At 39.9% G+C, this 19,645-nt stretch overlaps 1 protein-coding gene across 1 annotated transcript; it reads right to left on the bottom strand.

Moving 5' to 3' along the window:
- Nucleotides 1-3,328: 3,328 nt before the first annotated feature.
- On the bottom strand, nt 3,329-10,505 carry LOC149838254 (uncharacterized). The gene is made up of 4 exons (XM_090007641.1): nt 10,480-10,505; nt 5,777-5,858; nt 5,571-5,700; nt 3,329-3,483 (listed from the first exon to the last, which is right to left on the bottom strand). Exons 2-4 carry the CDS (start codon nt 5,853-5,855, stop codon nt 3,384-3,386), a joined length of 309 nt encoding a protein of 102 aa, XP_089863767.1. The 5' UTR covers nt 5,856-5,858; nt 10,480-10,505; the 3' UTR covers nt 3,329-3,383.
- Between the last annotated feature and the right edge of the window lie 9,140 nt (nt 10,506-19,645).

Below are 19,645 nucleotides of genomic sequence, written 5' to 3'. Positions count from 1 at the left end.
TCACTGTTGATCCAAGCAGGACCAACTTTGATGTTGTCACTGTTGATCCTAACATATAGTTAGGAAGCTTCCTCGAACCCAATTCTGATGTCGTTACTGACGTTGGAGGACCCCTTGCCCCAATGGGAATCTACATGTTTTAGATTCATGTGGCTGGGTGAAGAGAACATGAGCTTTTATGACAATGAACTCGGTCATGAGTGAAGCTGTTTTTCTGTCAAAAAAATATTTTTATCTTAAAACCTATAAGGATCAAGGGTGTGCTTCTGTCACTTTAAAAGTAACCCAAGTAGATTAATCAAGCAAAAAAAGGACTTGAGGTGACACATTATGAGAAAGGAAGAAGAGAGAAAAATGGGAAAGATTTAGTTGATTTAAGGTCTTCTTTTAGAGTTTGTGAAAGCACCCCAAGTGTGTTCAGTTGTATATTCACATAATCCTGTATACTGTTCAACCTCCTCTTGAATGTATTCTATTTCTAGCTGTGCCTCATTTTTATCAATTGCATCTTTTGAGTCATGTCATATCGACTTGACTATTGTATTTCGTCATTTTTTACTTTGAGGGTGTTTGATTTCCTCAATCACATATAGCGCAGGGCTCATGCTAGACCTTCAGTTTTGCAAACGTCAAATGGATTTAAAATCCTCAGAGCTCTCGCGTGTGCACCCATCTCTGGCCTAATGCCCAACAACGCGGTTACAAAACACTACATCTAACAGCCAAGGATCTCAGATTTGTGGCATCACACCTAAAGTTGTGATCCAACCTACACCAACTCCTCTCATACCTATCACTGAATCAAATTAATCCTGCTCTCTATTGACAATCCTCCCTCTTCACCTTTACCTGTGATTCCATAATTGATGCAGTGGGTTTTCGCTGCATTGGATATTTTGCAAAAGCGGGTAAGCTGGTTGCCATTGTGGATCAAATCGAACCTTGCAGGGTCTCAAGACCAACGGTAACATAGTTATTTGAAATTTTAAAATAATGTAAATTCTGAAAAATTATTTTTTTATAATGTTTTGATTAGGGTTAGCTATTTACTATGTTAGTTGTTAATTAGCTAATGCAATTAGTTGGTTAAGACTTAGGGTAGAGTCAAAGTAGATGCTGAAAGTTTTTTGAAATAGATTTAAAAGCATATGGTTGGGAAGGTTTTAGTTAGGATTGACGTTGGCTAGACAGGGGAGACTCAACGTGGGCTTTAAATAAATTTTGTCTTATGCCTCAAAGAGTCAAGGTTGGGTTAGGTAGGGTTTTAGAGGGTCACATTTTTGTATCTCTTCTCTTCAATTTAAACAACCCTATGTAACGTTCTAAAATGGAGTGAGTTTTTAATAAAATTTCAATTTTTTGGAATCCTCTTTTTTGGTGAGTATTTTTTTGAGTGAGAGACGCTTAGAGAGAGTGTGAGTCGATGAACCGTGGGCTTGAATACAGACTGGTTTGTCCTCACCACCGTGTGCTACGAGTGAAATGACTCTCATGATTTTTTCTTTTGACTAGAAGGGTATTTGGTATATATATATACATTTGCATTACTGCTATTTTTTTGTTTTGGATAACACAAGGGAAACCCCCCTTCATCACCCACTGCACATTGGCTGGCCTCCGGTTGGTAAAACCCTTGAGGTCTCCCTGCCCACTGGAGAGTACACCTAGCTTAGACCTTGCTGCAAGGGATGCCACCTGTGAGTTTCGAACTTTTGACATCCAGTCAACTTGGTGACATTCACAAGTCACCCCTACTTGTGGGCCGCAGTATTGATTCTTATGTAGACAACAAAACACTATTTCTAAACAAGTGGGATCAAAGTGTATAATAGCTTTGAGAAATTCTTATCCTAAATCATATAAAAGCACAGGCATGGTAGCCGAGGCCAAAAACTCTCCTTTATAACTTTTTTCTCAAATGACACCTATATTATGAAAGAATTATTAAGTTATTTAGGCATGTGTTTCTTTTTCAAATAATGGATATATTACATGACACTTCTATAATTTTTGCACACAACTAATTGTTATATTTTCAAAATGAGCAATGATTTATATGTCCAAAATATCATCTCTCTCTCTCTCTCTAGTGGCTGCCTGAAATCCCTCTTTCATTTCTTAATTGCTAACCATTTTCTTTTGTTTTTGACAAAAACTACCTCTACCTAAACCCCTGGTAAAAATAAAAGTGGCATGACTCTTCCAAAGGTCATGCCCCTTTCTCCCACATTTTTGCCCAACATAAATGATATGCTGCTTTTTTTACAAACTTGTTTTTCTTTTGCTTTCTCTCACTAGATGAATGGGCAAACAAGATGAAGAGCTTGTTTCCTCAACTACAAGTGGTGTGAAAATATATTTGTTTGCTTCAATTTCATATGTATCTTCTTAAGGAAAAATTTATTTTAAATCCATGATTTTTTATGTATCTTCAATCATTTTATTTTTTGTCATAATAAAACTTATAACATAAACCTCATTGATGGGGATGGAGTTGTTGATGCGAGTAGTTTTGATACAAATGTAGAGGCCGTGGAGTGCATCATGTTCTAAGCAAGAGAAACAAAATTTAAGGTCTCCCTTTTAGTGCTTGATTTTCCACACCACATTGAGGTGGTGGAAATAGGGATGGCAGTGGACCGGGGCAGGGGCGGCTAACAAGGTCTCCACCCCCGCGTCTTAAAATTATGCCCTCCATCCCTGCACGGGTTTTGATTTTAACCTCCATCCCCGAACGGGTTTTGATTTTAACCTCCATCCCCTTTCATGTCTTCCATTCCTAGTTCAAACAGGGCGAGGCAGGGTGGGGTCCTGTTTCCCCTTGGTCTATCACTACAACAAAGCAGTAGATTAGCGACGACCACATTCCGTCGCTAATCCGTCGCTAATCCGTCGCTAACCATGTTAGCGACGGATTAGCGACAACGCGGCGACAGTATGCTTACGTCGCGAATATTTCGACGCTAACTGGCGACGGAATAATTCCGTCGCCAAGTCCGTCGCTAATTGCGACGGAATAACGAGCGCTATATTCCGTCGCCAATCCGCCGGTACTAAACGGCGACCACGACGTGGCGACGGATTTAATTCCGTCGCTAAGCCGTCGCTAGATTAATATGAATAGCGACGGAATCATCCGTCGCTAATCCGTCGCAAAAACGAAAAAAAATCAAAAAAAAATTATTTAAAAATTAATTACCGAGAACTGTACAATTTATATTTCCTATACAATTTATATTTCCTGTAAATAAAAAACAAACCACACAAAAAAATTCATATAACAAGTATCTATAATAATTAATCTTTCCACCTTAAAACTCAGAAGTTTAATTATTTACAATTCAACAATTACAATTAGGAAAAATAAAAAAAATAGAACTTCTTCAACACAGTCCTCTAATCATCGCCAAGATTTTGTGCGTCTTCTTGTTCATTGTCTTTATCTGTCCCTTCAGCTCCACTACCCTGATTATCGCTAGCAGCCTACACAAGAAAAGAACAGTCAGTATTGATAAACAAAATATAATGAAATAAATTACACACTATATGTGATTCTATCATGTGCTCATGTGTGATCTAAGGCAATAAAAAAACTCTATATGTGATTCTATCATGCTCATATGTGTGCTAAGGCAGTCAAAAAATTGAATATGTGATTATAGCATGTTCATATGTGTTCTAAGGCATATAAAAAAACTCTATATATGATTCTACCATGCTCAGATGTGCTTTAAGGCAGGCAAAAAACTATATATGTGATTCGATCATGCTCGTATGTGTGCTAAGGCAGTAAAAAAATTGAATATGTGAATATAGCATGCTCATATGTGCTCTAAGGCAGGCAAAGCCAAAAAATTTATATGTGATTCTATCATAAATGATATATAACATGTTCATATGTGTTCTAAGGCAGTTAAAAAACTCTATATGTTATTATAGCATGTTCATATGTGTGCTAAGGCAGTCAAAAAACAGAATATGTGATTATAATATGCTCATATGTGTTCTTAGGCAGTAAAAAAACTGAATATGTGATTATAACATGCTTATGTGTTCTAATGCAATCAAAAAAACTTTATATGTGATTCTATCATGCTCATATGTGCTCTAAGACAGACAAAAAGTTAAATATATATATATATATATGTGATTCTATCATGCTCATATGTGTGCTAAGGCAGTAAAAAAATTGAATATGTGATTATAGCATGTTCATATGTGTTCTAAGGCATCTAGAAAAACTCTATATGTGATTCTACCATGCTCAGATGTGCTTTAAGACAGTCAAAAAAACTATATATGTGATTATACCTGAGAGGGACCTGGAATCGAAGATCCCCTATCCTGAACAGCGGCCTTGATCTCATTTCGGAGAAAGGGGGCGACGGTGTATTGGAAGTAGTTATTCAGTGATTCATTAATGATCTCGCGTACATCATCACCGGAAAGAATAGTCGGCTGCTTGGAGCTTATGTCGGCGCAAGAAGTTGGTGAGCCGTAACTGGAAGAACCAATAACTGGTGAAGTGTTCATATTACTCCCAAACCCGAACACGCGACCTTTTTTGGGTTCACCTGCTGCAGTCACCCATGCTGTAGGATCAAATGATGGATGCTGAGTAGCGTCTTCGCCATATCGCTCTACCATTTGTTGCTCATATGCCTCCTACAAAATAATGTTTAAAGTATTCATTAATAATTAATGATAACATTATGATGACTTGCATATATATTGCAATGATTATTAATAGAATTAATACATACCGTTGTCGTTCTCGCCTTCTCTGATACGAAGACTCCCATGGTCTTCCGTTTATGTGTTTCTACAAACACATCCTTATATGGTACACTGCCTCCTTTTTCTGCTTCCTGCGAAGTTAAATGACAAAAGATTTAGTACACAAATTTGCAACAATACTTATAAAATTAATATTATATATTGATGAGTTACCATTTTCTTTAGGTGGCTCCCAAATGTCTTAGATCCACCTATGTGTAGATGGGCTTCGGGCATCTTCGATCGATTTTGTGAAGCCTTCGCAGAGCGATTTTTAAATGCATCTCCCGCCCACATATCGCACATTTCATCCCAGTAATCTCTCCTGATAGTAATAGGACCATGGCCCTTCCACAGTAATGGATCATCTACTACGCCAGATGCTTTTTTTGCTGCAGTCTTCATAGTATGCAGCATGTCTGCAAATCGATTGGCAGCCACCTTCTGCCACACCTTCATTGCATCATTTTCTTCCACCGTAGTTGCAAAGGGATTCGAAGCCTACAAATATTTTCAGAAAGTTAGTAGACATTGCTTAAATAAATTAAATATGAAACACATTAACTATGAGGAACAACTGTATACCATGAATGAGGACCACAATCTGTCTAATACCTCCTTTGGGTACTCTTTCAATTGAGCAACTGGTCCTGGTAGATGTTGAAGAAGTGAATTCTTAATCTCCCGTACTACTTCTTGTGGCTCAAACCTCGTGCTGCACATGAATTGTTACACAGTAAATATCAATATAAAATATTTAAAAGATATGCAATAATTGAAAACAAAATACTTACGGTCGATTATCGATATACACTATTCGAATGAGTCTTCTTGTGCCAGCCTGAGAAGACCCTGTTTCCTGTGTTGGCTGTTGACTTGTGCGATCAACTGGTGTAGGTGGGTCGTGTACAGGCGCAACATCATCTGTAAAAAAATACACACCAAGTTCTCAGAATGTGCATTTGAACTAATCAAGCATCTAATTAGTTATATGATATACCTATCACAGGAGCCCGTGAAGATGAAGGTTGAGCCTGGCTACTACTGGATGAGCGACCACTATAACCTCCACGAACCATATTCTAACAAATAACATATGTCATACAATACATTCAAATAATTCACATCAAGTATTACATGCATTCAAGTCATTCACATCAAGCATTGCAATGCATTCAAATAATTCAAATCATTGACATCAAGTATTGCACTAATTCAAATCATTCGTTAATTGCATAAATTATAATACATTCAGATAATTGAAATCATTCACATCAAGTATTACAATGCATTCGAATCATTCGTATCAAGTATTACAATACATTGAAATAAAATTTTTAATCATTCACACCAAGTATTGCAATACAACTCACATCAAGTATTACAATGCATTTAAATAGAGGTTTGTAGTATAAGATTTTGCTCACTAGCTTGAGAATTCTTCCTCGTCACTAGTTTGACTTTCTTCTTCTTCTTCTTCTTCTTCTTCTTCTTCTTCTTCTTCTTCTTCATTGTTTGCCCATCCACTTGGTACATCATTTGGATCACATTCCTCTATGAATGTTTCATCAGCCAATGGAGATATGACATGCATATCATGCGCAACATCGTGACCATAAGCGAAGTCACAGACATCATCTGATTGATAGTAATCACTGTCTTCAGCTAACTCATCTTCTTGTAACTGATCATACTCGGGGTATAGTTTGAATTTCACCTTGCAAACTGCCCACCATTCATTTCTATCTGACTTTTTTATACTCGGATATGAAGTATAATAAACTTGTTGAGCTTGCGAGGCTAATATGAATGGTTCATATGTTCCAAACCTGGATTTATGATTCACCTCCACAATGCCTGAAGCTTTGTCGAGTCTTGTTGCAGTTGGATCAAACCAATGACACTTGAATACTGTAACTCTGTTATACATGCCTAAGTAAGTCAACTCCATTATTTCCTCTATAACACCGTAGTAATCATGTTCATTTTCACCGTAGCTGCTACCCTTGACACACACGCCACTATTTATCGTTGATTTGTTTATACCGTAGTCTTTTGTATGGAATCGATAACCATTTACGATATACCCGTTGTAGCATTGCACAACTTTGGTCGGACCATTTTCTAAATCACATATTCCTTGATCTTTAACATCACCATGGCGAACCTACGCACAGACATAAACAATTATTGTGATCACGATCAATTAAGTAACTTAGTGTTGTTTATAAGTACAAAATTTATGTTAGCTTCTTTACCAACTGTTTCAACCACTCCACAAACTTAGTTTCACGTTCTTTTTGTACTTCTGCATTAGTGAGATGTGAAACTTTGCTTTGCAACTCCAGATCAAATCGTCTGCAAACCACAAATACTTATATTACCGAGCCATGTATCCACATATAGAACATAAAAGGATTTATAATTGAGTTGCATATACATATACTTACTCGATGTATGGGTCGATCGCTGAACAATTAAAAAGAATATAGATGTGTGCTGCATCTTGCTCTCGATCTGTCAATAGCCTTGATCGGCAACTACCAAATGCATGCCCAAATCGTTGAAATATCGACAGCTTGTCAGCTACAGTTACTTGTTCTCCATCATCGTTACGGGGCGGGCATGTGTAACGTGTTGAAATATGAGGTTCGAAGTACATAGATGAGAAATTTGAAATCTCTTCTAAAGTGTACGCCTCACAAATAGAGCCTTCTACTCTTGCTTTATTACGAACTTTTTTTTTTAGGTCGAACATGCATCTGACAAGAATATACATTTCAAATTTTAAATATCTGTCATTAAAGAGACAAATATAAAAAAACATATACCTTTCAAATGGGTACATCCATCGATATTGCACAGGGCCACCAACCCTTAGTTCATATGGCAAATGTATGATCAAATGTTCCATAACATCGAAAAATGCTGGCGTAAATATCTTTTCTAACAGACAAACAGTGGTGATGACAGAGTCCTCGAGATTCTTTACATCTGATACAATGACCTCCGATGCGCACAATGTTCTGAAAAATCCGCTCAACTCAGACAATACCCCCCATATAGGTTTGTCTAACATATCATGGAATGCTAGGGGTATCAATCGTTGCATAAAGATATGACAATCATGGCTCTTCAACCCATATAACTGTCCATCGTCAATCTTCACAGCCCGAGCAATGTTAGAGACATATCCATCTGGAAATCTCAGTTGTCTCAACCATTGACATACATGTTTTATTTGATCAGGTCCGAGCACGTACTTCGCCTTTGGTTTCAGTACTTTGCCATTATACTTTTTGAGTTCCAATTCTGGTCTTTTACATATTAATTTTAAATCCATACGGGCCTTCGGATTATCCTTCGTTTTTCCTTTAATATTCATTACTGTATTGAACACATTATCAAACACATTTTTCTCTACATGCATCACATCCAAATTATGTCGTATCAATAGGGTCGGCCAATACGGTAGTTCCCAAAAAATAGATTTTTTCGTCCAATTGTGTTCCTTCCCAAATCCACGGAAGGGTGTAGGACTGCGGGCATCTGTTAATACATCTGGAAAGTATCGCAATCTTCTTAAAATCTCTATGCCAGACAATCTTGAGGATGGACCTTCCATTTCAGTTGTGCCTGCTGTAAATGCATTCTTTTGACGTCGGAACGAATGATCGCTCGGTAGAAATCGACGATGGCAATCAAACCAGCAAGGCTTCCTTCCATGCCTCAATCTAAAAGCTTTGGAATCCTCCATGCAGTACGGACAAGCCAACCTCCCATGTGTGCTCCAACCAGATAACATACCATATGCAGGGAAGTCACTGATTGTCCATAGAACAGCGGCCTTCATGTTGAAATTTTGTTTTTTGTGGGCATCATACGTGGTAACACCGTCATCCCACAGTACTTTTAATTCATCAATCAATGGCCTTAGATATACATCAAGATTTTGGCCAGGTGAGGTCGGACCAGGGATCAACAGAGACAAGAAAAGATTTGGACGTTTCATACACAAGCTTGGTGGAAGGTTGTATGGAGTTACAAATACTGGCCAGCATGAGTATGGAGTTGATCTACCCCCAAATGGATTAAATCCATCTGTACATAGACCGAGTCTAACATTTCGCACTTCCATTGCGAAGTTCTGATGAGTACGATCAAAGTGCTTCCAAGCTTCAGCGTCAACAGGATGCGTGATCTTGTTTTCATCGTGTCGAACTTTATTTGCATGCCATCTCATGTGTTTAGCTGTCTTTGAAGACATATACAATCGCTGCAATCTAGGAGTGATAGGAAAGTAGCGGAGCGACTTGTATGAAACTTCCTTTGATCTCGTGCTACCATTGCCTCTTGTCTTTGGCTTGAACCGAGGATGCCCACATGACGGGCATGATATGTCGTTTTCCTGCTCCTTGAAATACAACATGCAGTGATTTGGACAAGCATCAATCTTTTTGTAACCCATACCTAGAGCGTTGATCATAACTTTCGCACGATAGAAATTTTGTGGCAATTTCTCATCTTTAGGCAACATACTCTTCACAATCATGCACAAACGGTCAAAACATGATTGACTCAAATTATACTCGGACTTCAAATTCATTAGTTGAAGAACTGCAGACAAGATAGTGTGACTCTCACAACCGTTCCAAAGTGGCTGATCAGCATCTTTAAGTAAATCATAAAATCTACTAGCTGCATCGTTTGGTGATTCTTCATCTACGACAGTTCTTACATCACTAGAACTCATAGCAGAACCCAGTTCTGTTCCTGCAGCATCAAATATCAAATTCGTATATGGATTATCGTGCACCACATTCACCCGTGCATCAAAATCGTTTCTAAATTCTTCTCCATGAAACGCCCAGTTCTGATAATCACTCACAAAACCCTTCCTGTATAGGTGATGTCTAACGCCATGAGGTTCTACAAATCGATTATTCTTACAAATCTTGCAGGGACACCTAATCCGACCTGTGGGATCTACCGTACTGACACTCGCCGTTGCAAATTCAATAAAACTATCGACACCATCCATATATTCATGCGATAACTCATTATCCACTATCCTACGGTACATCCATTCACGGTTTGCAGTCATTCTGTCGTATGATGTTACGAATAGTATCCTAACGAATTAAGAAAAAAACAATCAGAATGCGACGATGAAGAAAATATCAAATTTATCATGCAATATACTATGTCAAACAATAACAAGAATTTTGATGCATGCATTGATAACTTAATATTTTCATGTGCAAACTATTAATGACATGATACAATCATTTGAAGCATGCTTTTATTATAAAATTTCACATGGAAGTCAAAATCAAATTGAAAGTAACTACATGCAAGCATGGATACAATTACATCAAACATTACAATACATCATAATCATTCATATCAAATAAATGGCAAACATGTACCTGCAGCAAACACACTTCAATATCTCACTAACTACTACCATGCTTAGCATGGACTCCGTACTCCAAAAATAAGAACACTTCCATATTTCTACATTAAAATCATGCTCAGCATGATCTCCGAACTCCAACAAAGCAGTCCTAGATATCAACAACTAAGTGAGTGTGTGAACAATAAAGTGTTGCATTCAATAAATTAAATAACATGTGATACGTTTGCATCACTTACTCACCACGGGTATTTACCCGATTTGCATTGTTTTTGTCATTTACTTACCACAGGTGGCCGAGCACGAGTTGGTTCCGTTGAAAAATCTGCACAAAAACAAAACAAATTAAGTAACAAACTAACTAATCATGAAACAAGATGAAACACTAACTAAAAAAATTAAAACAAATTAAAACAACTCTAACTAATTGAAAGAAGAGAAAAGAAAAATAGTATATATGTTAAGCCAAATCTAACTAGAAGATGCTAATTTAACAAACCAGCTATAACATGTTAAACCAGTCGACTAACATAAAGTCATAGACAATTTCTAATCTGAACTACTTAGCAAAGGAATAGTAAATCAATCAATTAGTTTACTAGAAAAGATGTGAACTCCGTTTAACCACCACTATCATAAAGAATTCAAATAGCCCTAATCTAACTAACTGATTGTTAGAACATTAAATACCAATCTATCTAAGAAAAATATAATTATAAAAGACTAATAGATTGAAATACTCTAACTAACCAGATTTCAAGAAAACAAATTGAAGTAAAACTAACTACCAGTAGACATTAACAAACTAACAAATTGATAAAAATTTATGAACTACTCTAACTAGAACAAACTAACAAATTGATAAAAATTTATGAAATACTCTAACTAACCACAGTTGATTAAATCTCAACCTAGCCAGTTGATTTCGATTTGAATTTTTTTTTTATAATTAAATTTTTTTTTGAATTTTAAATCTCAACCTAGCCAGTTAAACCACCTGCCTTTCCGGCAGGGAAGGGGGTTAAACCCCCTGCCGGAAGGCAGTTCCGGCATGGGGGGTTGACCCCCTGCCGTGCCTTTACGGCAGGGGGGGTCGACCCCCTGCGTTTTCGGCAGGGGGGGTCGACCCCCTGCGTTTTCGGCAGGGGGTCGACCACCCATGCCTTTCCGGCAGGGGGTCGACCACCCCTGCCGGAAACGCAGGGGGTCGACCCCCCTGCCGGAAAGCACGGGGAGCGGCGGCTGGCGAGGTCGCCGGTGGCCGGCGCAGTCGACAGCAGAGAGGGGGAGACCTGGAGCAAAGCTCGGGGGCCACTGGGTCGCCGGAACTCAGAGCGGAGGCGAAGAGGTGGCTGCAGGGAGGATCGTCGGTCGTCGGCGGCTGAGGACGCCGGTTGCGAGTCGCCGGCGAAGGGGAGACAACACCTCCCGGCAGCAGCCACAGAGGAACAGCAGGGAGGAGGAAGAGGTCGGCGGCGGGTCGCCGGTGCTCGGAGTCCCTGGCGCAGCCGCTAGCCAAGCAGGGAGGTCGGCAGCGAGGATCGTCGGCGAGGCGGCGGTGGCGGCCGGACGGTGGCGAGAGCCGACGGGCGGCGGGAGGGAGAGGGCGGCGGGCGGAAGCAATACAGCGAAACAGGAAAAAGAGAAAGAGGGATGGGATTAGGGATTTACGCGATATTTAGCGACGGCTTAGCGACGGAAACATTCCGTCGCTAAGCCGTCGCTAAATCAAAATACAAAAACCGTGATGAAATATATATTGTCGCTAATCCGTCGCTAATTAGCGACGAATTAGCGACGACAGAGTTCCCTCTCTAAATCCATCGCTAAAATGGTGTTCTTGTAATAAAAAGTAGCGACAAAAAAATTAGTCGCTAATCCGTCGCTAAGTAGCGACAGATTAGCGATAAAATTTGTTTCTTCGCTAATCCGTCGCGAATTAGCGACAGATTCTATCTCTAGCTAATCTGTCGCTAATTAGCGACGGAAAAAATCCGTCGCTAATTTCCGTCGCTAATTAACAATTTTCTTGTAGTGTATTGCCATTCCTAAAAAAGGATTAGGGACAGGGCGGGGTAGGAGAAGGATTGGGGACGGGGCAGGTCGGGGATCGGGACGAGGATGGGGGCGAAGCGAGGGAAAGCGTAAGTCCATCCCCACCTCCATCCCTGCATGGGTTTTGATTTTAACCTCCATCCCCGTTTCATGTCCTCCAACCCCAGTCGGGGCAGGGCACTGCCATCCCTAGGTGAAAAGGATGGGCGTCTAAGGTAGGACGCCAAGAGTAAGAGGTTGCAGAAGGCTTTTGCCTTTGAAAAAGGTGCGAGTTAGGCTTAATGTAGGAAGTTAAGCCAGTTAGGCCTAGGGAGTGAAATGAAGCTCGTTCTAGAGCTCTGTGCCCTCCTGCTACGCATAAGATTGGTCTTCACAAGTGGCAAAAGTGTCAAGTTGGCTAATCAACTAGACAAGGTCCTAGTTAGGCTAGTCTTGTTTTTTGTGAGAGAAATATGCCACTATTTCAATGATTAATGTTAATGAATACAATTCACTGATTTAGAATGCTAAAAATATATGATCTTTCATACTATAAAAACTTACATAAACCTTGTTAAGGGGGTGTTTGTGTGCACTCACTTACCCAACTAAATGGGCTAAGTTTGGAAATCACATTATCAACTATAATAGATCCCAGCTTCTCCCATCCATCTGGATAAGTGGTTGCATCCAAACACCACCTAAGGGTAGTCAAAACAAGCAAAATTAAACAACTAATATTGATTTAGGGATGTCAATAGATCAGATTTTACCTGATATCTGACCGAATCCAACTGCGGTTAGTAGGATTTGGTAAGACAAACCATACTTATTGCCAGTGATCATATCAAAAACTGCAGGAGACTTCCCCACAGAAACTCAGGAAAAAATATGTCATGGCTAAGATAACAGCCACTGAGGAAGAGAATATCCCCTCTAGCATTTCAAACAGCACAACCAGATTTCACACCAAGAACCAACACCCACAAAAATAAACAAACCTGGATTATCTCGATTTGTGGAGTCTTTCACAGTTCAACAATAGGACCCCCTGCATCCGAACATTAAGAAACAAATGCGCGTAACTAGCTCTAAAAATATTTACAAATATTTGACAACAAAATTCCCATATTTACTTCTTTGATCTTGAAATGCTATAAGATTCATTATTATGGACAAATTTTGTTCTGAATTGTCTAAATTCTCCAGCCAACCATATTAAAAACAACATCCCGACATCTTTATCTATAAAGATTGATGAGTTCAGGAAAACTACCAAGAGATTTTAGAAAGTCAAGATGAATTAAGAGATCTCAACTCACATTTTCTCAATATATCTTTCTAATTAGAGTTTGCTACTAACTTGCAATGGAAAAATATTGTTAGTGAGAGTCCTCCTCAACTTGTAAATGTGACACCTACTGGGAAAAGAAAATTTTTTCTTTTTAATTCGTCTTGTGTAGGCAGATTACTCGCTACAGCTATGTAGACCATCCACGATGGCCTTAAATGATCAACTTCGAACCAAATTCAAGTTCTCCATTTTTCAATCTGATCGTTAGTTCTGAAATTCCAAATATCTGACTTGGAGGTATCACAAATATCTTTGTTTAAGATATCTCATTCTCAAGGTTTAGAGTTATACAGAAAATGTTATTCCATAGTAAACTAAAAGGAGACTGTGAATATTAACGGAGGCCCTCTTTGTCACGGGCCTACTTCTTCAATAGGCAAGAGCAGTGCAACGGTCCTTCCTTATCGCCGCAAGCCTTTCAATCTCTTGCTTGCCACTGCATAAGCTTTGATAACTGAGAGTGCAAGAGAGCGAGAGAGAATAGAGAGAGAGAGAAATCACAATCAGTCAAAAGAAATCACAACGAGGGTGAACAAAAGAAAGCTCTTCACATTTGCATTCATTCACATTTTTGTCCGAGGGCACATTACAATTCAGTTCAGATATATGTGCTGACCCCCTTTAAGGTATTTATCAACCTCAACCAAAGTACATGGGTGGCCCGAAGAAAGTTACAAGTGACTCAACACTTTACATCAAGACTCAACCAAAGCAAAACAGAATTTAGACACAACTGTATAAAGTAGGTTGCAGGGAAATAGGCTCCCCCTTCAAATTATGTGTCGCCCTCGTCGTCATATGTTTCGTGGTATGCCCTGACTTCGGCTGGATAGTGGCTCTTCATCCAGAATGTTGGCTCTCACATCGGCTTTGTTGTCTCTTCCCACTTCACCAAATATTTTTTCGCTTTGCCCAACTAATTAACCTTGTGGCAAAGGATCTTACTGAGATGCTTCTCGGCCCATTGTGCTATCGGAGTCCTCTGCAGGATAGGAGCGTGTTGTGGCACGCTACGTTCTGGATCTCCCTCATCTGCATGGAATGGTTTCAAGTTTCGCACATGGAACACTGGGCGCACTTTAAAGTTTGGGGTCAGATTCAGCTTGTACGCTAGGTTATCCAGTTTCTTTATGATGGTGAATGATCCATCATACTTCCTGATCAGTTTGTGGTATCATTCATAAAAGATGCTTGTGTACTTCAGGTAGAGTTTCACCAACACCTAGTCTCTAACACGAAACCCAGTAGGACGACAATGCTTGTTTGCCTACTTCTTCATTCACTTAACTGCTTTATGCAGAAACGTCTTCGCTAGCTCGGTCTGCTCATGCCAATCTCAAATAAACTAATAGGCAAAGTATGGCCTTCACTTCTCCTTCGCTACTAAAGTACGTGAGGTCAGCGGCTGCTATCTTGTGGCTCTCTTTAATGGGTTGAGACGTGAAGACTCGCTCTTCTGAAGATTATAGCAGAATTGAGCTACGTTCAAGAATTTTACTCAGTCCTTCTGATTGGCGCTAACAAAATGCCTGAGGTATTGCTCTAATATTTCGTTGATGTGCTCTGTCTACCCATCAGTCTGTGGGTGAAAACTTGTTGAAAATAGCATATCAGAGCTAAGTAGCTAAAACACTTTGTGCCAGAATTTGCCCATGAAATAAGCATCATGATCGCTCATAATGCTTCTTGGTACACCCCAGTGCTTCACTACATGCTTGACGAACTGTTTCATTGTCTTCTCTACAGGGCACTCTTTGGAAGCTGGGATGAAGGTGGCGTATTTAGAGAAACGGTTCACCACCACCAGGATGGAGCTAAAGCCATCTATCTTCGGCAAGCTAATAATAAAGTCCATATAAATGCTTTTTCAAAGACATTCTGAGATATATAGAGGCTCAAGGAGGTCAGCAGCCTTTTGGTTGGTCCCCTTGTCTTGCTAGCAGATAAGGCACATTTGCACATATCCCTCTACATCATCTCTTATTTGTGGTTGATAGTAACCATGCTCAAGGAGTGCTAAGGTCCCCTCCTGACCCGGATGGCCTACCCATAAAGTATCATGACACTCCTTAAGCAATTCGCGATAAAGGCTTCCCCACCGCGGCACAAAAACACATCCCCCTTTAGTCACGAGTAGGTCATCCCGTAGACAGAATCACCGAGTCTTTCCCACCTGCGCCAGAGAGACAAGTGTTATGTTGTTATGTCCTGCGGCATTCCTTCGCGGATGTGGTCCAACAATGCACCCTTCAAGTAAACTTCAGAAGGCTTCGCTCGCACAACCGTCAGTTCTGCCTTGCGACTCAGAGCGTCAGCAACAACGTTAGCCTTCCCCACCTTATACTTCAAAGTGAAGTCAAACTCAGTTAAAAACATTTGCCATTGAGCTTGCTTGGGTCTCAACTTCTTCTACGTCTGTAAAAAAGCTTGTGACAATGTTATCTGTCTTGACAATGAAATGGGCAGCCAAAAGATAGTGCTGCCAGGTTTTGAGGTAGTGCACGATGGTCATCATTTCACGCTCATGCACTATGTAGCACCTTTCTGCATCCTTTAGCTTCCAGCTCTTATAAGCAATTGGATGGCCCTCCTGTATAATAACTATGCCGATGATGAAGTCTGAGGCATTTGCGTGAACTTCAAAGGGTCTAGAGTGGTCCAGCAATCACAATACTTGTTTCCTCACAATATTGCATTTTGTTTTTAGGATATTTGAAGCTTTCAAATTCCAGATTCCAAATTCAAATTCGTAAAGTGGATTGGATTTATGGATGAATCAAGTTTCAATCTGAAAAATTTTGTTCAGTTTTGATTTAGTTTGATATACTGCAAGATCGAATACGAGAAGCTATCATAAATTTTTTGAGCAATTTCCTATTTCTATAATTTCCTGTTCATTTAACTGTTCTGGGAATTTCACACAGAATTTTTCAATTTCATAAATTGGATGTGGTTTCTATGCTTGTTAGGATTCTTCCTACAAATTTTCAGTAGGAACTGAATTCATTTGCTATACTGTTCTGCGATTTTTTCAAAACTAGTTTTGACAGGTTTTCTGAAATTGCACAAGACAAATTTATAGTTTAGTTTGCTAACCCCTTTTAGCGTAGTATTTTGCATTTTGTGTTTGTGTGTTCATTTTTTGCAAGTGATTGCCACATACGGGGTGCAGTGTATTGAAGTGGATTTGGACCTCCCTTGAAAGAGCAAAAGCGAAAGCCCCATTTTCTATTTTTTTATTTTTTTTATTTCTAGTTAAGTATGACCTACATTTAAAGTTTGTAATTAATTTTCTTTCAGTACTGGTAATTTTTTTAGGCAATAAAGCATTCATTTGCTTGGAATACAAAGTTTCTCAAAATCATTCCCTGAGTTCGACTTGGATCTCACCCTAGTGTGACCCAGTTTTTATTATTTGGTGTTCGGCTTTCACAAACCATTTTTGCAAAAATACATCTTTAAAATTAATTTCATAAAACTTACACCACCCAGCCTCATATCTATATACATGGATATCCAATATATGAATGATATCAAGAAAATCCCCTCTGATGCAGGCCGTTTACCACACTCTCCCATTCTTCTATAATCTGTCTCTCCGGTGCTCCTCCTTCACTGCGCACACCACCAGTCCCAAATTTTAACATTCTTACCACACAAAATTTTATTGTTTTTTTTTCAATCAAATCTCCCTCCAAACAATTAACAACCAACATCTTACACATGAGTTCATCTTTTTCTCTCAATACTAGAAGGGATATAATTTACTAAATTAGAACCAACCCTTCTTTGAACACCTCTGCCATTGGGGTTCCTGTTCATGATCGATTCTCATCTGGACTGTGAAGCCACATATAAGAGATGTAGACTATCTTCAAATGCTACTTCATCAAACCATGGGTTCTTGCAAAAACTCATAGAGAGGCCATTATAAACTCTTTAAAAACTTTCATAGTTAGTGTTACGAGCTAAATTTGAAGAACAAAATTTTCACCTTTCAAGCCAAGGAGCGCCCCATGCGGCACTAAGCCTCGCAGCCTAGTCAGCCTCATAGGACATGTTTTTCCCACATATAATCTTTTTACACTGCAAAACTTTAACTTAGGAAACTTTTCTTTCAAGAAATCCTTTCGAACATGATCGTCACGCATTTGATAGCCACTTACGTGCATAGCCGTCTCATACCGGCTAGTACCTCCAACCAAAGAGTCAAACATGTTTTGTCGCTTACATAGGCAAGTGTACGCTAGCATAGGCCGAAATGTGCCTTCACGACACTATCGACTTAACCAACATCCAACACGGGTCATGAGGAGCATGGCATGTCCCTTAGCCTTTACCGACGCGTGCCAAGCCTCCAAAGTATCATTCTGAGTCGCCTTTCCTTAATTCCGGTCACCCGAAGCCAACAACACATGGATGTCTTAGCCTTGCGTGCCATGGATCATATAGTGACCCCATAGGCATGCCCTCAGTAGAGCCTCATCACCAAAGGGACAAAGTCTTTCGACACCCTATCCGAAGACCAGTTGATGATTACATGTCATAGCAAACAACAACGCCCAAACTCGTTCATCAGCGTTATGCACTCACTTGCACAAGCTCGTGCCACCATGCACAATTGAGACCACACTACTGCACCAAGAGATGCTTACCCACGCACCCAAAACCTTTTCCTACCCACCATGGGGGATTTGCACTACACACGGACACCCCCATGCACTCCCAGTGTTGCCAGTGCGATATAGGGGGTGTCTGTGTCAAGTTGGTGCCAAGGCGTGACAAACAACTCAAGCAGGAGGTCCCCTATATAGGTGTTTTGGGAGTTGAGCCTCCGGAACCTAAAAAACACTTGAAGAATCATAAATTTTTCAACTTTGGAATTTTTCAAATGCACACTGGATTTTCACCTCGAAGGTTCGTGCACGCAGTCGTGTGCGCGCACCCATGTTGTTGTACACGTCGCACCCATCCTTGCTCACAGCAACCATATGTTGGTGTGTGTGTTGCTGCGTGCTCCCGCACCATGCGCATGTTGTGCACACGCGCCGCACCATGCATCGCACATTGCATGTTGTGCGCCCACCAAGTCGTGCACACTTGCTGCTGCACCCAGCAAGTTGTGCACGGTCTTATGCACATACGGGCGGACCCAATTTGGGTCCGCTTGCTGTGGGATTGGCATGCATGTTGTGGGTAGCCAATTCATCATTCTTAGGGTTTCATCGTACTTCACACACGTCCAAGCATCGGTTGTTGCCTCTGTGTTGCACCACAATCGTGCACATGTCACGCCCCTTGCACAACCCAATGTCGAACCCAGGTACAAGACACACTTTGTGGCATGCACACACCTCTTCTGCACCATGCACCGCACCAAATCTCATATCATTGACAGGCTGCAAGGCTCTATGAGACTTCATATGCAAAAGTTAGATTGACGAAATTAAGTGTAACAAAACAAAGCATCAAGTTTGATAGCCATGAGTTCCCTTTCAAATCCCATCACCCTTCTTGGCCAACTTAAGGCACACAAAAAGTCAAATATTATCCATCCATGATTAAGAGCTTCTCGGCATTGATAAATAAACAGGATATTTATTTAGTCTCAAAGCATCACAGATTATGAACGGAAGTGCGGTATAAAGTTGAGGAACATCAGAAACAATGCATATCTTGAACATAGTTAAAAATGCTGCAAAAATGCCTTAAAGAAGGAATATGGGATGAATATGCTTTATATATATATATATATATATATATATATATATATAAACACATATACACAACAAGCACGCGAACTGAACCCACATTTTCGGGTATTGGCATCAAAAGCGACGACCCGAATAATATTTATGGTTTTAGCCGGGTACCCAACCCGACCATTTTTATTATATGTATTTTAAGTAAAGGTAAACTTCTGAAATTGTATGGATCCAGGTTTAGGAATTCATTTTCGTGACCCGATAAAACCGGAACCTAACAGTTTGTTGTTTGGCCGGGTTTGGGTATACCCTGATGGGTCGGGTAACCGTTGACAGCCCCAGTCATAGCTGGATCAGGTT

This window comes from Nuphar pumila, chromosome 5, assembly GCF_984573655.1.
Source record: "Nuphar pumila chromosome 5, dmNupPumi1.hap1.1, whole genome shotgun sequence".
In the NCBI taxonomy this organism is placed as follows: domain Eukaryota; kingdom Viridiplantae; phylum Streptophyta; class Magnoliopsida; order Nymphaeales; family Nymphaeaceae; genus Nuphar; species Nuphar pumila.
This window is presented reverse-complemented; position numbering and strand designations above follow the sequence as displayed.

What these genes read in the sequence shown, in the direction of transcription:
- LOC149838254 (XM_090007641.1), bottom strand. Translation starts at nt 5,855, where the DNA reads ATGGTTCGTGGAGGTTATAGTGGTCGCTCATCCAGTAGTAGCCAGGCT. An exon ending in TTCACGGGCTCCTGTGATAG is followed by an intron (nt 5,701 to 5,776) that starts GTATATCATATA and finishes ATTTTTTTACAG; the next exon opens with ATGATGTTGCGCCTGTACAC. An exon ending in GTGTATATCGATAATCGACC is followed by an intron (nt 3,484 to 5,570) that starts GTAAGTATTTTG and finishes TTTCTTGTGTAG; the next exon opens with GCTGCTAGCGATAATCAGGG.